The sequence below is a fragment of the Gobio gobio genome, assembly GCF_949357685.1.
Source record: "Gobio gobio genome assembly, chromosome: 14".
In the NCBI taxonomy this organism is placed as follows: Eukaryota; Metazoa; Chordata; class Actinopteri; order Cypriniformes; family Gobionidae; genus Gobio; species Gobio gobio.
The window spans coordinates 40,506,174-40,524,218 of record NC_137107.1 but is presented as its reverse complement, the minus strand read 5'-3'; the positions used below and the strand labels follow the sequence as shown (position 1 = coordinate 40,524,218).

Genomic DNA, 18,045 nt, shown 5'->3' with positions numbered 1-18,045 from the left:
AATTGCTTTCAGAATATTTCTTTTCAGGTGATGAACAATAAAAACATTGTCAGCCATCAGAATCAAACCTACTTTAAGAGCTTGAGCATTTAAAGCAGCGGACAACAGCAAAAAAAAATTTGCAAAAACGTTTAGAGTTAGAAATAAAAGGAATGTAGACAATGTTGAATAAAATTGTTCTATTTATTATTTTAAACTCAAGACCCACTCACTTCGAAAAAGGACATAGCAAAAACTGTCATTTCAGGCAACTCAAGAAAACATAGGGTGCACAAAATATATTTGTGTGAGATTATATGCTTTCCTAGCCTGAGGTCGTCATACTCAGATTCTAGTCAGAATACGAGTCTGTTTCTGCTCCATTGGGCTGTGATTATAGGGCATGTTTCAACCGAACCAGGAAAGAAAAAGCCTCTGCACTCAATTGGATAGACCTACAACCAATCAGAGCAATGGAGTGACGCATAGTTGTCAACAGAACTCAACTGTACGCACGCTGGTAGAAGTAGAAGATGATTGTAAGCGATTACTAACCAACACGATCATCATTTTTGAGAGAAATAGTAAAGGTGAATCCATATACGGACAAATTCTCCGTTTAGGTTTAGAACAAATTCAACCCAAGCGCTCTTTGGTGACATGGATAATTACATTACTGTTGATCATCTGTCCATCATTGTATACAGCCTGCCCTGACAATTTCATTGGTCCGAACAGCTCTGGTTTGTTGCTCCACAACAGATCAAGTCCAGACCGAACTTCCCGACCTCAGATTTTGTGGGCGGGGCTAAATTCGGCTGGCATCCAGGCTAATGCTTTCCCATACAGTTGGCATGAAACAGAAGTTGTGATAGTCTTTTCTTCTCTAGTGACAACCTATAGTGGGAAACCGCCATCTGATTGGATGGTTGAGTAACGGACGTAGGCCAGTAAGAGCCGTGCGTGGAAACCTCACTTTATCTGTAGCGAATCCATAGACTGTAAAAAAATATGGACGTAGTGTCCGTGACGTCACCTATAGGATTCTGAAGAGCAGTTTTGAAGCGTAAAGTAGGGACGAGCTGGCCATTGCCATCTTAGCAGCGCGTCATCGCGCATCACTCCCGGATAACAGAAAATGGGCAAAAAGGCGGGACGTGGGCGGAGCTGAAGGGACGCAATGACTAACAGATAGCAGATAAATGGCTATCCACCTGTCACTCGAAGTGGCCACGCCCTTAATTATGCAGAACTTTAATGCTTTATATAATGTAAACGAATTAATTAAAAAAAAAATTCACCCCCCTCACAGTTGTCATGAAGGCAGGGCCGTGCAGAGAGTTCTTCAGGGGCAGGGGCTCAAATGTAAAAAAGGGGCAATATATATGTATATATCCTTATGCTCATCAAGCCTGCATTTATTTAATCAAAAATACAGAAAAAACAATAGCCTAATATTGTGAAATATTATTACATTATGTTCTTTTTAACTTTTTATTAATCCAACAATCTTGAAAAGAGTATCACAGTTTCCATCATTGACATTAAATCCTCATATTAGAATGATTTCTGAATGATCATGTGACACTGAAGAGTGGAGTAATGATGCTGAAAATACAGCTGTGATCACAGGAATAAATTATATTTTAAATTATTTTAAAATAGAAAACCATTATTTTAATAATATTTCACAATATTGCTGTTTTTTATCAAATAAATGCAGGCTTGATGAACATAAGAGACTTCTTTCATAATGCTGCATAATATTAAAAACTGGTGATATGGGCCTAATAAAGTCCTTTCACATCACCATGTCGCCAGTCTACACTTCACATAATAGGCCTGTAGGTGCCGCTGGCACTTGGGTTTTGTTAACTTTGATAGTTTCAAAAAATAGTAAACGGTGTATCAATATACATAAATACAAGTGAATTTAACACTACTTACCATTAACACGACTTTTGCTGCTGTGGTTTTGTGCAGGGATTTGTTTGTTGTCAGTTAAAATCCATTTTGTCAGTGATGCAATTTATAAAATGAGACAAACCGCAGGAAATCGTTCCACAAACGTTAGTTCGTCTTTCCATGTAATTTTCAACTGATTTATGAATAAGAACAGAAAATTACCGCTTCACATCGCCAAATGGAATTTGAACTTGCTTTGCCAGATCACGATTGGTTGGTGTATATACATGACAAACGGGCATTGGTGAATTGTGTAATACTTTAAAATATATCATATATAGATTTGTAATTAAATCAACACATTAGCTCTGATTATGGATGAAAAAAAAAATATTGGTTTATTTTTTCCCGTAAGGCCACACACTCTCTGAATGGACCATATTTGGCTCGAGAGCCGTTTCCGAACAGCGGAAAATCAGCAGTTAATCAAAACACACGCGACCCATAGCAACGCATTATGGCAACGCCTTAACATAAATTGTCCGACTTTTGAGCCGTTCGTTACTATTGTATACATTGTCATGTTATAATAATCACATTTATTTAGTTTTATTGACCACGATATTATCATTGATATTTGTCTGAGAGGGGCACTTTTGATTCATTTTGAAAAAGGGCAGGGGCTCGAGCACCCAAAGCCCCCCCCTCTGCACGTGCCTGCATGAAGGACAAAATTAGCCGTAGACCAAAACCACACTTTGTACCAGGCTGTAAACATGTTTTATTCTGCTATAAAGTTGGGCATTTTAACATGGGGCGCAATGATATTATGTTCCCTTCTGGAGCCAGTCGATGAATTGCAGTATATGTCACTTCCATATTGGCTTCAAGAGAAACCGCGGGAGTTTGCCGCTTGAGCGAATCTTTAGCGTCCTTGTTAGCGCGCCAACCTCCCATACTGGTTCGAATCCCGCTTTGAGCAGGTCGAGTAGGACCGGTTACATTTGGTACCGTGACCCTGATGGGAGTGAGGTTTAGTGGCTTGAGTGTAACACAAGTAGGCCAGTAAGAGCTGTGCGTGTAAACCTCACTCCCCTGATCTCAAGAGGTTCGCTACAGCAGCTGCGGTCGATATAGTAGTAGTAGTAGTACTTTATTGATCCCAGTTGGGAAATTAAAGTGCGTTAGCAACAATACATGAAGACAGTAAAGTACTCACAATACACACAAAAACCTACTATACACATATAATAAATAAATTTAAAAAACGGTCAATCAATAAAAGCACTAATGCACATTTCATGTCTGACACTTAACTGCATTAAGTACAGCTATGCGATAGATTTAGTGACCTAATTCCTAAAATGAAAAGTTAATGATACCTCGGCACAGGGATGAATTGTAAAGTCTCACAGCAGTAGGCATAAATGACCTCCTGTAGCATTCTCTGTTGCACCGTGGCTGGATCAGTCGGTTGCTGAATGTACTTCTCATTCCAGCAAGCATGTCGTGGAGGGGGTGTGAGGTATTGTTTGTGACGGTCAACAGCTTGGCCATTATTCTCCTCTCTGTAACAACCCCAAACATGTCCAGATCCACTTCAATGACACAGCGGATATACTGAAGTATAAGTATATTGAATATTGCTCAAGCGAAATCGAAGAACGAACTGCTGTGATGTCATTTCGAACAAAATCAGGCCAAAGCGAACTTCGCTTGGAGTGCGAAACAGCTTGCCAAAGAGGACTTTCCAGACCGCTATGGCTGGTAAACCCCTTTGTACTACCATTGGTCCATGGCGATTGCGTAATAGGTAGGTGTGGAAATCTTTTCCGCTTCATTTCTTCTGTTCAGTCCGTCGATTTCAGACGTCCACAAGTGAAAACGTGAACCCACTGGAGAGCTGCTTTACAGTAGAAATTGAAAATGAAACTAGACACTAACACTGTTTTTCATGTTTAATACAGTAAAGCTGCATGATTTTAAGCAATCTATTGTATAAAGTGTTAATAAATGTGACATGACCAAGCGGCAACCTCCCGCAGTTTCTCTTGAAGCCAATACGGAAGTGACTGAAACTGCAATTCATCGACTGGCCACTAGGGACAGGCTCCAGAAGGGAGTAGAATCTCAAGGAGCCCCATGTTAAAATGCCCAACTTTACAGCAGAATAAAACATGTTTACAGCCTGGTGTAAATTGTGGTTTTGGTCTATAGGGCTAATTTTGCCCTTCATGACAACTGTGAGGGAGGTGATTTTTTTTATAACTCATTCATTTACATGATCTATAAGCATTCAAATTCTGCATAATTAAGGGCGTGGCCACTTTGAGTGACAGGTGGTTAGACATTTATCTGCTGTCTGTTTGTCATCACGTCCCTTCAGCTCCGCCCACGTCCCGCCTTTTTGCCCATTTTCTATTATCACTCTATTATTACGCGCTGCCAAGATGGCAACGGCCATCTCGTCCCTACTTAATGCTTCAAAACTGCTCATCAGAATCGTGTGGGTGACGTCACGGACACTACGTCCATATTTTTTTACAGTCTATGGACATGACTTTACTAGAGTGCTGAATTGCAGAACTTGTGCAAACATGTCCAAGTTGCTATGATCAGATGCTTTTCTTATGGTTTATTAAAAAATGCTTGTTGTTTTCTTTCAATTTTGTTGTGTTTTTATTTTGTTATTGAGTATATCGGAGCTCACGTATTTCGAACTTCATTTTACCCCTAAGCGAAGAACGGAAAAGAAAAAAAGAGCCCACCTCCCACACCAGAGATCCCCGGTTTGAGTCCAGCTCGGAGCGGGTTGAGTAAGAGGGGCCGTCGACCCGGGTGGGAGTGAGGTTTATAGGGGTGAGTGTAATGGATGTAGGCCAGTAAGAGCTGTGTGTGTAAACCTCACTCCCCTGACCTTAAAAGGTGCGTTAGCGGCTGATGCTAGCGGCTGCGGTCCTTAGCGTGCTTGTTAGCGAGCTTGCCACCCATGCCAGGAACACCGGTTTGAATCCGGCTCGGAGCGGGTTGAGTAAGACGGGCCGTTGACCCGGATGGGAATGAGGTTTATAGGGGTGAGTGCAATGGATGTAGGCCAGTAAGAGCTGTGTGTGTAAACCTCACTCCCCTGACCTTAAGAGGTGCGTTAGCGGCTGATGCTAGTGGCTGCGGTCCTTAGCTTCCTTGTTAGCAAGCTTGCCACCCATGCCAGAGACACCGGATCGAATCCGGTTTGGAGCGGGTCGAGTAGGACCGGTTAAAGTTGGATGGTTGTGGTTTGCTATTGGTGGATCTCATGTGAGTGAAAGGTATCCCCGCCCTCATGCCAGTAAACATGCCATTAGAGAACAGTAGAGATGTCACTGCAAGTGACTTTGGTTAAGGATTACGAGGGCACGTGAATTGTTTTTGTTTATTTTTATGTATGACTGACTAATAATGATGTGCACAGATAAATAATTTATAATAAATATTGCAATATTCCATAAAATAATGCTGCACAAATATAATGAATGCATTTTCCTTCATCGAATCATAATCAATAACAATAAAAATAGGACCAGTCCATTTTAATTTCATGATGTCTTGATAGATAAAAAAAGAATTTTATGAATAAAATATGATATATAATCTACAGGTACTTATGCAAAACACATTTCGGACGTAGGCTATTATGGACATGAAATGTACCGTAAATTGTAGAATGGCTCACTCATTAATGCACAGAGGTCTGTTGGGGAGGAAACTCAGCGCGAGATAGCGCACCTTACACCTGTGTGTGCGCGAGCCGAGAGCGCCAACTCTGAATCCTCCCACTGAATACTGTCTCCATGACAACCATGCAAAAGCATGTCCTTACTGACCAGATCTGACACACAAACACATGCATTCGCATACATTCTTTGAGAGGACTAAAAATTCAAAACATGATTATGATTCAAAGTATCTTTTCAGTCGGAACTGAAATTGAAAAAGGAGAATGTGCGGCGAAAGAAACTAATGAAAGGAAAGCTGTCATCTTTCTTTTCTATCAGACGCACACACCAAACACGCGCACACACGGGCTATGCAGTTTGCTGGACTATTTGAGCTATAGTCTTTGTTTCGTTTCGAGTGGATGAGAAGAGCGCGTTTAGATTGATTGAGTCTTTTGTGCTTATTTATCTTTATTGCATTCAATTCTCTTTCAAGGGGAAAAATTTGTTGCGCGTGCTGCTTCTAAAGATTTGGTGAAGTCTCATCTAATGGCGGGCGGAATTATTATAGAGCAGCAAGTCATACAGTGACGAAAATGTACACCGTCGTAACTGCATTTTGTGTTCTGGAAAGAGTAAGACGAGAAAGCTGTGCACAGCTAGCTCAAGAAAAGTCTTATATGCTAGCTAACAGGGGTCAGGGTGAAGACTTCCACAGACAATTCCCTGACTAAAATGCTAGTTTGAGCTAGCTTTTAACTGAAAGCAATTTGCACTATCTTAAAATCTGTCATTGCCATTGTTTTGTCTCAGATGCAAACCAGTGATTTTTTTTCTTCTAAGGCACGTTTTAAAAAAGCAATTTAAATGTCCTAATTGAATTAATCCTGGCTTAATCTAAACCCTGTCTGTGAAAGCAGGCCATAGAGCATGGGGAAGTTTGAGTCTATACTTAACTATTCCCATTTCTGTAGTAACAGTAAAATCTGAGTGCATACTGCCTCCTAGTGGCCATATTTAAAACTGAACACTATGCCCGGTTTCCAATGTTAAATTCTATCATTTACTCACCCTCAAGTTGTTCCATCCAAACCTTTGTTTTGCTGAACACAAAAGAAGATATTTTGAAGAATGTTTGTAACCAAACATTTGATGGGCCCCATTGACTTCCATAATACATATTCTTTCCAACCGATGGAAGTCAATGGGGCCCATCAACTGTTTGGTCACCCGTATTCTTCAACATATCTTCTTTTGTGTTAAGCAAAAGATAGAAACAGGTTTGGAACAACTTGAGGGTGAGTAGATGATGACAGTCCCTTTAAGGACTATAATGCATGTTTGAGCTGTTTTAACTGAAAGCAACTTGCACTGATATATCTTAAAATAATAATAATAATAATAATAATAATAACAATAATAATATATATATATATATATATATATATATATATATATATATATATATATATATATATATATATATATATATATATATATATATATATATATATATATATATATATATATATATATATATATATATATATATATATATATATATATATATATATATATATATATATATATATATATATATATATATATATATATATATATATGTATATATATATATATATATATATATATATATATATATATGTATATATATATATATATATATATATATATATATATGTATATATATATATATATATATATATATATATATATATATATGTATATATATATATATATATATATATATAATGTAGACATTCTGAAACTTTATAAAGTATAACAAAATAACAATATAATATAATGAACAGGATGGAAATAACAAGCTTTTATTTCATATTCAAAGGAAGTGGAAGTAAAACTGATGACACGAGGGGAAAATGGATTACTGATCCAAATGTAAAAAAAAAAAAAAAAAAAATGCTTTTTCTTAATAAAGTTTTTAATTTTAGAAGCTTGTTCAGCACTTGAGGACATGCAAAAGAGCAACATCCATAATATATATATATATATATATTCCCTCGTGTCATCAGTTTTACTTCCACTTCCTTTGAATATGAAATAAAAGCTTGTTATTTCCATCCTGTTCATTATATTATATTGTTATTTTGTTATACTTTATAAAGTTTCAGAATGTCTACATTATATATATATATATATACGATAATATATTAAAATAATATTAATAAAAGCGTATAGCAGACTTGTCCAAATGAGAACCTGCAGTTTGACATTTATTTGAGAGGACATTTTGACCAAAAAGGTGAAAACATAAAGCTCATTGCTCTTTTTCAAAATCATCTCTCTCTTTTTAGTTGCTCTTTAGTTTTACATTAAAAAAATCTGGAAATATATATATATATATATATATATATATATATATATATATATATATATATATATATATATATATATATATATATATATATATATATATATATATATATAATTCTTCCGTCAAATAAATTAAAAATACTGTGGCCTCGTTGGGCATGTTCAAGACTGAAATGTACTTTGCACGAATAACTAAACCTACCCTGAACAATATTCACTGTAACACTATCCCCAAACTCCCCTTATTTCCAACATATATACAATAAAAATACGTTTAATAATGAGTTGGGAGTGTAAACATGTATTTTTAATGTCATATGTTTCCAGAATCTGAATCGCGGTGATATGGCGGGAGTGTATGACGCAGAAACACGTGTTACATGGTATATGTTCCTTCTCTATATGTTCCGACTGCGCTTATTCTATAGAAATGACGTCGAGCGCGGAAGCTCTAGCGTGTAACACAGAGGGGAAACTTGGCTCGTGCTTCCCGGAAGCAGGACCGCAGAATCATGGCGACCGTCTCAGTGTGCCAGTATCATCCCGGCGGTTTCAGTTTCGAAAACTGCAAGAGGTGAGATTTGTCTGGTTATATTAACGGAAGTTTAGCCCGTGGAGTGGGGTGTTTTAAATTTCTATTGATTCGGCGAAACAACAAAGAGTTTGAGTGGGTTTTAAAGGCATTTTAGCGATCGGTTGAGTCACGGCCTGTGTGAATGACTCAGGAGAATTTACTCAAACTCATTTGAATAACGGGTTTACTTAATGAAATATATATTTAAACTAAATAACACGTTATGTAAATCTTTTAGAAATGTGCTCATTAAGGTTAGCGTTTTTGTTTATTGTTGATATTTTGTTGTTATTGGTGGGCTTCTACTCCGCGCTTATTGCGTAACGTGAATGAATTGTGGACAACATTTAAACTCTGATGTAGCGTGAATTGTATTAATTTTAAACAAAAATCGCTTTTTAATTCACTTAATCATTTTGTGGTCTGTATTTGATTACTAAGAAACGTTAAGCTAAATAGCATGACTAAGTTTTTTTTAGTAACAGTAATGACGAAGCCTTCAATTGTTGTTGTTTTTTTCATGTTATTTTTACGTTCTGTTATATAAAACTCGTTAAGTTCATTTAATTTAGTTATTTCTTTAAAATGTGAATACGTGTGTATTAACCACAAAGGAGTGGTGATATAAGAGTGTATAAAGTGTCCACTAGTCGTCAGTAGAACTGACAGGTTTGATAATCTATTATTGACATGCTGTCAGTATGAATCAAAACCAGAATACAACTAAGTTATTAAAGATATAGCACACTAAGTCAGAACTGTCTGAAGGTCTGAGCCGACTTTGGTGGTTGTAGAGTTAATAAGAAAATATTTTTTTTAGAAATGCACACATTCACTCTTTTCGTCTGCCTAATATGTAAAAATGTTTCTTGTCACGTCAAATTCAGTTATGATTTACATAAATAATGATATATTTTTAATTCAAAATTGAAAAGTAGTTTGCATCACTTGATATTACTGTTGGTCACTGAATGTTTTTATTGTAAAACAGTTGTCGAATATAAAATTTAGCTACTCTTACGACGCACTTTTTCACTGCTATAACTAAAGTTTCGCATTGGAATTCGCACTAACAGTATCTTTGATTTGATTGGCCATCTCCCTCATTCTGACAGTGACGAGCGTTGTTAGACCGCTGAGGCAGACCAACCGAAAAAATTTAACATTTTACTTTTGTAATCCTAGCAACAAACAGAGCGGTGTGTAATGGAGTACAGCAGAGTACATCAACAATATCAAATATTGGGGGGGCCATTTCTAATTATTCAACGGGGACTTGTCCACCCTCAATGTCTATGGTGGTTACGGCCCTGATACAACTATATGCTGACTGGTTAAACCAGTAGTTTTCTACATGTATTATGTGTTGCTAATGTAACATCTTATCTAAGCGCATAAAGGAGCAGAGTTTACTTATAAAGGGCTGAAAAATGAAAATGATTTTTGGGGAAAAAACAGTGTTTGTGTTGTCATAGAAATGCCCTCCTGGAGGCAGACATCACTAAGCTGGGTTTCAGCTCACCTGCTGCTCGTAAAACCGGCACCACCATTTGTGGCATCGTTTACAAGGTAAGATAAAAAGCGTAGATGAGTTTAATTGTAAAAAATAAAGGCTTTGACTTCATATCCTAATATCTGTCAAAACTGACCTAGAAGAAAGATTGCCTCACAAAACTCATCCCTCTCTTTCTCTCTCTCAGGATGGTGTTGTTTTAGGTGCGGACACGCGTGCGACTGAAGGAATGATCGTCGCTGATAAGAACTGCTCTAAAATTCACTACATCTCTCCCAATATCTAGTGAGTACAAACACACATCATTACAGAAAACTTGCATCTTTGTGATTTACAATCCCTGACATCAATTGATATTGTTCTGAAGTCCTCTCTCTCTCTCTCTCTCTCGCCGTGTAGTTGTTGTGGAGCCGGTACCGCAGCAGACACTGAGATGACCACGCAGATCATCTCCTCTAATCTGGAGCTCCATGCTCTGTCCACCAGCCGTGTCCCGCGCGTCGCCACCGCAAACCGCATGCTCAAACAGATGCTCTTCAGGTAATGAATCATCGCAGAGCTATATGATGTGCATGTACACTACCACCAAAAGATTCAGACTTTTTAAATGTTTTTGAAAGAAGTCTTTTATGCTCACCAAAGCTGCATTTATTTAAAACGGTAATATTGAGAGATATTACAATTTAAAAGAACTGTTTTTTATTTTCATATATTTTACAATGTAATTTATTCCTGTGATGCAAAGCTGAAATCTCAGCATCATTACACCAGTCTTCAGTCACATGGTCCTTCATGCATTTCTATAGGAAATTCTGACATATTAGAATGTCAGAAACATCTCATATGCTGGTTTGATTTTTTTATGGAAACCATGATACATTATAATTTTGGAGTTTCGTTTTAAAGAAATTAATACTTTTATTAATTAAGGATACACTAAATTGTTCAATTATTAGTCATTTATAATGTTACAAAATATTTCTATTGTAAAAATGCTGCACTTTTGAACCTTGTTCATCAAAGATTCTTGAGAAAAGTATCACGGTTTCCACATAAAAATAAAACAGTTTTCAACATTGATAATAATTAGGGAGGCACCGATAGGATTTTTTGGGGCCGATACTAGGGCTGGGTATTGACACAAATTTCACAATTCAATTCGATTTCGATTCACAAGCTTTCGATTTGTTTTTCGAGTCTTTTCAATTCAATATCGATTATTTTGGATATGTATCGGAAAATTTTCTCAAGGGAAACTAATTTCTGAACTAATGTTGTAAACTATGGGAGTCAGTTGATACTACATTAGCCAACTAATATTGAAGGTAAAAATTAACTGATTTGTATACAAACACTTAAATGACACTAAATTATGTTTTTTTATATATAATAATAAAGTTATAATATTAACTTTACAATTACGTAATCATAATTCTACTCCAATATTTGTTTTTGTTTTTTAAATATAAACATTTAAAGGGTGGCTGTCATAACTTGCCAGATTTATTAAATATTGAAGAACATTGAAAATAAAAATCCTATGTAATGTGGTGCATATAATTAGCAAAATGCTCCTCTCCAGAGTTAATTTTTGTAGCTGACTAACGAGTTTATGGACACTGGATATGGTTTTTCTGAGCTAACTGACGTTACTTGACATTGTTTACTTTTAAGCCGTTTTACTTACATCTTTCTGCGGCTGAAACACTGATTGAGCTATTCTATGTGACATGATACGGATTTCGGTAAGTTGTCCTGTATCTTTTAACACACTTTCAGAAGCTCATTCTTGTTTATTTCGCGCTGTTACTGGTATTAAGGCGGAAGAGAAGATCTATTCATGTTTGCTCCGTGCTGCTGGTTCTCTTGAGCTGAGCTGCGGCAGAGCGATCTCACGCCACAGCCCCAAAACGATATTTATGTTTTTGAATTTCGTAAAAAAAAAATAGACTAATCGATTCTTGGGATTTAAGAATCGATATTGTTTTGTAAAAGTGAGAATCGATTAAAGCTACACTGTGTAACTTTTTTTAGTTTATTCTTAGCTAAAAACACTTAGTTCTTTCAAAAATATATGTGCTCATTAATGTATATTTACTTCTTTCAAGTAATAAAGTATTCTCGTAAGTTTATAATATGCCATTGAAAATACATACGGGTGAGGGGTTCGAATGCCGGTCGCCATGTTGCCCCTCCATCTCGAAAGTATATTAGCCAAAGAGGGGCATACCCGTAAATTCAAGCTTCGCCTTTCGCGTTTTAATACTCGATGGCAGCGTGTCGAATGTGGACGAGGTCGAACTGGAAGCCATGTTAATCTTGGACTAAATCGGCCACCGTAGGAGTTAAAACGAAATCGGAATTGACAGGAACAGAAACTAATATTCACTGGATGGTCATATACCTTTTCACCGCTAGATGGGGGAAAATATCACACAGTGTAGCTTTAAAATTGAGAAATCAATATTTTTGACCCAGCCCTAGCCGATACCGATTTTAACAAACAGATATTGGCTGATACCGATATTTGTCACTTGCCCTCTTATTGGAAATTTTGTCATTTAAAATAGTGTTTTGATAATGTTTTAAATCAGCAAAGTAAAAAACAACAACTTTAAATTAACTTCTAGCCTACTAGCTAGTTTATTGCTGCATTATCAAATAGTTTCTAATGAACATAGACTGGATCCTTTTAACATTCAGCAGGCCAACCTAAATATATAAATACAACAGAAGATGCTTGAAGATGACCTTCAAGTTCCTATGTGTGTGTGTTTATGATATGGCGATAGATTTTGTGGAATGAAACGGTAAAATACTAATGAAGTGACTGGAGATGCATTCATGTCCTCATATTGAAGTGGCAGAGGCTGAAAAACATTGAGAGTTTCAGTGTTTGTGAGAGAGTGGTAAATGAAACTGCACGTCTGCTACGCTGTCCGCGTCGCGGAAATTAATCCTTATGAAAATGCAGACAGTAATGCAGCAGGTATATTCTATTATAATCTTGGATTAAGCAATAGACATTATACAGTTCATTAATAAACCATCGGTTTGTTATATCTGCCTTTTTGCTATTGCCGATATGCCGATGGTTGTAAATTGATCAAAAATCGGCAGAAACATTGGTGCATCCCTAATAATAATAATAAATGTTTCTTGAGCAGCAAATCATCATATCAGAATGATTTCTGAAGGATCATGTGACACTGAAGACTGGAGTAATGATGCTGACAATTCAGCTTTGATTACAGGAATAAATTACATTTTTAAACGTATTCAAATAGAAAACAGCTATTTTAAATTGTCATAATATTTCTCAGTATTACTATTTTACAGGTTTTTTTTCCCCCCTTAATCAAATAAAGCAGCCTTGGTGAGCATGAGATGTATTCAAAAACTATTTTTTTATTTGTGTTATTCCATGTAGCGGAGTCTATCATGTGTTTTTATATGTAGGTATCAGGGTTATATTGGTGCTGCGTTAGTTCTTGGAGGGGTTGACTGCACCGGCCCACACTTATACAGCATCTATCCACATGGATCAACAGACAAACTGCCCTATGTCACAATGGGTGAGTTACACTAACATATTTGTATGAATCATCTTCCTCTTCCACCAAAAGGGGGAGATATTGTGTTTCTGAAAAGCTTTTGATCAGTGCCAAGATATGAAAGATGTCTGACTAGCTTTGCAAGTTGTGACTTCTATGAAAACTTGACATGCACCATTCAGTGAATATCTACTACTGAAGAAGACGCTCGTCTTGATTCTCACTGGTAACATCAGCATGTTTTTGTCTCATCAGGTTCTGGATCTCTGGCAGCAATGGCAGTCTTTGAGGATCGCTACAGGCCCAACATGGAGGTAACCCTCTCTCGTGTGCATTTACATGACTTTTTGGCTCTATTGTCTTGAGGTGTTCAATAAAATTCAAAAGTTTCTTGTTAGTAAGTTTTTATTTTTAATAAATTAAATACTTTATCTAGCAAGGGCACATTAAATTGATCAAAAGTGACAGTTAAGACATTTACAATGTTACAAAATAGATGCTATTCTTTTGAACTTTCTATTCATCAAAGAATTCTGAAAAAAATGTATCACGGTTTTCATGAAATATTAAAAGCAGTAAATATTAAGACTGGAGTAATAAAGCAGAATTTCAGCTTTGCATCACGGGAATAAATTACATTTTAATATATAATTAAATAGAAAACATATTTCACAATATTACTGTTTTTACTATATTTTTGATCAAATATATGCAGTATATATTTGGTGAGCATGCCAGGTTTCTTTCAAATGCATCCAACCCCAAAAATCTTACCAACCTCAAATGTTTTGGACAATAGTGTGTATAATCAGGGTTCCTAAAGTCATTGACAAACAGGCCATATCAGAGAATTATAGAAAATCTGTGGAAATTAATCTTAGAAAGGCATAGTCATTTTGGGATTGAAATTGAAGTATTATTTGTATTGTTTTTGTGAATGCAATAATCATGAAGCACATGTAAATTGGTGAAAACGTGGGAACCCTGTATTCTGTTGTAACAAAGAGAATGATGATGATGGTGGTTGTGTCGTTCAGGAGGAAGAGGCCAAGCTTCTGGTGCGGGATGCGATAGCGGCCGGTATCTTCAATGACCTGGGCTCAGGAAGCAACATTGACCTGTGTGTGATCACCAAGGGGAAGGTGGACTACCTGAGACCTCATGATATGGCCAACAAGAAGGGTGTCAGGTGAGCGTCCAACATCACCCATCTAAACCTGTTCCAGTTATACTTGTCGCACGGTGGCATGCAAATTTCTAGCATGGAGGCAGTGGAATTAAAGGGTTAGTTCGCCCAAAAATGAAAATTCTGTCATTAATTCCTCACCCTCATGTCATTCCAAACCCATAAGACCTTCGTTCATCTTTAGAACACAAATGAAGATATTTTTGATGAAATCCGAGAGCTCTCTGACCCCTCCCCTCCATAGACAGCAATTTAATTCACACTTTCAAGGTCCAGAAAGGTAGTAAAGACATTAAAATAGTCCATGTGACTGCAGTGGTTCAGCCTTAATTTTATGAAGCGACGAGAATACTTTTTTTTGCAGAGCAGTGTTAATTTTGACCGCAAATTTTCTTTTTTTTTTCTTTTGCAGAGGTGGAAAGAGTAACAAAATATTCTACTCAAGTAAAAGTACTATTACTTCAATGAAATTTTACTTAAGTAGAAGTAAAAGTACAAGGTGGAGGACTGTCCCGTGTAGGGTTGTAATAGAATGAGATTTTCACGATATGAAACCATCAGTTTCATAGCATCACGGTATTAATTATTTAATAAATAAACTGTATTATTAAATTATGGTTATTATTATCACCAGTTAAAATGGCATTAAATTAATGAAAACTGTTTTTTTTTTTTTTTTTGGTTGAACAAATGCTTTATTATAACAAACTTGAAACCATTTGTTTTTGTTTTTTATTAAAATTCCAATAAAACATGTCTAATGAACTAAATTAAATTATTATGAATTAGATTAACAACTTTAAGAATAATAGTCTTATGAAATTTTTATTTTCATGATTTAATACAAATATATACAAAGGTCATTATTTTTGTTTGTTTTTTGCGCAAAAAAAGCATTCTGCAGTCACATGGACTATTTTAATGTATTTACTACCTTTCTGGACCTTGAAAGTGTGAATTATATTGCTGTCTATGGAGGGGAGGGGTCAGAGAGCTCTCGGATTTCATCAAAAATATCTTCATTTGTGTTCTAAAGATGAACGAAGGTCTTATGGGTTTGGAATTAGTAACAGAATGTTCACAGAACTAACCCTTTAATTCACATGGCCATCTAAATGTTTGCTTTTTCTTTTTAAAAAAAACTTTAAACTGACATAAATGTCCAGCCAGCATAAAAACCTCTATAATTGAGTTATAAAATAGGCATGTTGTTGTCATTTATATGATCAGCTTATTGTGATTCATTTTACAGGTTGTCCAAAAACATGGTTAGGTCTAGTCCGTTTCGAGTGAATAGACTTTCAATAGAGGGAAAAATCGAAATCCGAAATCTTTCAGAATTCATTAAAATTATCTTCATTTGGTTTTCCGAAGATGAACGAAAACAACATTTTTGGGTCAACTATCCCTTTAACAGTCTGTTAATAAAGGCTGCCACATGTGTGCGTGACACTAATCACAGATTTTACTAAATGAAAGGCTCATGCTTCACTGTTCCCTTTTAAGGGAGGATAAGATTGATGGACGCCATGTGTGAGTAACCGTGTGTTAAAACGAATCGCCCACATCTAGACGTAATTGTAACCTGCATGTGTTTGACTAACCAAGTGTGAGTTTGAAGTAGTTGGTTTTTTTTTCCTCTTAATCTTCGGCTAACACACTTTTTAGTGAATTTCTTTGTTTGGATCCGTTTCATCATGTGATAAATGTGCAGTGCTTCAGTCCTGATTCTAGATGTGTGTTTAGGATTAGTTTCTCTGCAGCTGCATCATCTGTAATTGTTTTAATCCTCAGTTTTTTTTGTTCTCCTCACAGAACCGGAAGCTACAGGTACAAGCATGGCACTACCGGGGTTCTGACGAAGACCGTGACTCCTCTGAAGCTCGAGGTGGTGGAGGAAGGTGTGCACACCATGGACACCTCCTGAGAAGACACGATCCACCACACTTTGATCTGTTTGTGTACCCCAAATATTATGTGGTGGTTTAGTAATTTTTCATTATTTCCAATAAAAGAAGTTGTGAGTTGAAGTTTGTGTTCTTTTTATGCGCCTCTTGCTGTATCAGTATTTTCTTAAAAAGCATGCCAATTTATTGAGGCATCATTTATTTTAGACCAATCCTTATTTAGCATGTTTGCATGGCAGTCTAAGGTTAGTCTTTTGAAAGAAGTTACTTATGCTCACCAAGGCTGCATTTATTTGATTAGAAAAACAGTAATATTGTGAAATATTATAACGCTATCAAATAGCTGTTTTCTATTTGAATATATTTAAAAATATAATTGATTCCTGTGATCAAAGCTGAATTTTCATCATCATTCCTCCAGTCTTCAGTGTCACATGATCCTTCAGAAATCATTCTGATTATCATCAGTGTTGTCACAGTTGTGCTGCTTAATATTTTTGTGAAACCATTTTTTTGATCATTATTCAATGAACAAAAAGTTACAAGACATTTTTTGTAACGCATGTCTTACTGTCACTTTTAATCCATTTAATGCGACTGCTGAATAAAAGTATTGATATATTTAAAAACAAAAACTGAATGTACTGACCCTGAACCTTAAGTAGTGTACATTCCGCATGCTCCAGAAATTGTAAATATAGTGTTTGAGTTGTAAAGATACACTCAAATAACAGTAGCTAAAGGAGTGAAGTCGGCGTTTATTGAAATGCAAACAAGTGATTTTATTGCCTGACTAAAAGTTTGATTTGTGTGATTTATTAAAGCAAGGCTAGAAGTAGCTAGAGGTCAACATGCGTTTCATTTTGTGTTGTGACCCTGGACCACAAAACCAGTCATAATTGGTATATTTGTGGCAATAACAAACAATAAATTATATGGGTCAAATTATACATGGATTTCTCGGCGACGTCATCACTGCTTGCGCACGCACCCGAGAGGCAGAAAGAAGAAACCTCTCGTGTTGTAGGTTGGTAGCGATTTTTCTTTTAGTAAAGATCATGTTCCATGAAGATATTTTGTAAATTTCCTACCGTAAATATATAAAAAATGTATTAGTATTAGTAATATACATAGCTAAGGACTTCATTTGGACAACTTTAAAGGCGATTTTCTAAATATTTCGATTTTTTTTTTGCACCCTCAGATTCCAGATTTCCAAATAGTTGTATCTCGGCCAAATATTCCTATCCTAACAAACCATTCAACAATGGAAAGCTTATTTATTCAGCTTTCAGGTGATTTATAAATCTCAATTTGAATTTGTTCGTCATGAGAGACAGACACTTGAGTCTATGACCAACGGTTTAGGAGTTATGAGCC

General features: G+C 36.1%; 2 protein-coding genes across 2 annotated transcripts in view; one reads left to right on the top strand and one right to left on the bottom strand.

Annotated features, from left to right (window-relative positions):
* The window catches only part of LOC307137479 (uncharacterized protein), an 890,992-nt gene that overhangs the window by 704,619 nt on the left and 168,328 nt on the right, over positions 1-18,045 (bottom strand). The gene's annotated exons all lie outside the window — the stretch shown is intronic.
* On the top strand, positions 8,274-17,512 carry psmb7 (proteasome 20S subunit beta 7). The gene is made up of 8 exons (XM_079834654.1): positions 8,274-8,505; positions 9,981-10,074; positions 10,206-10,303; positions 10,418-10,558; positions 13,478-13,593; positions 13,828-13,886; positions 14,610-14,761; positions 16,574-17,512. The coding sequence occupies exons 1-8, from the start codon at positions 8,444-8,446 to the stop codon at positions 16,683-16,685; spliced, it is 834 nt and encodes a 277-aa protein (XP_079690780.1). The 5' UTR covers positions 8,274-8,443; the 3' UTR covers positions 16,686-17,512.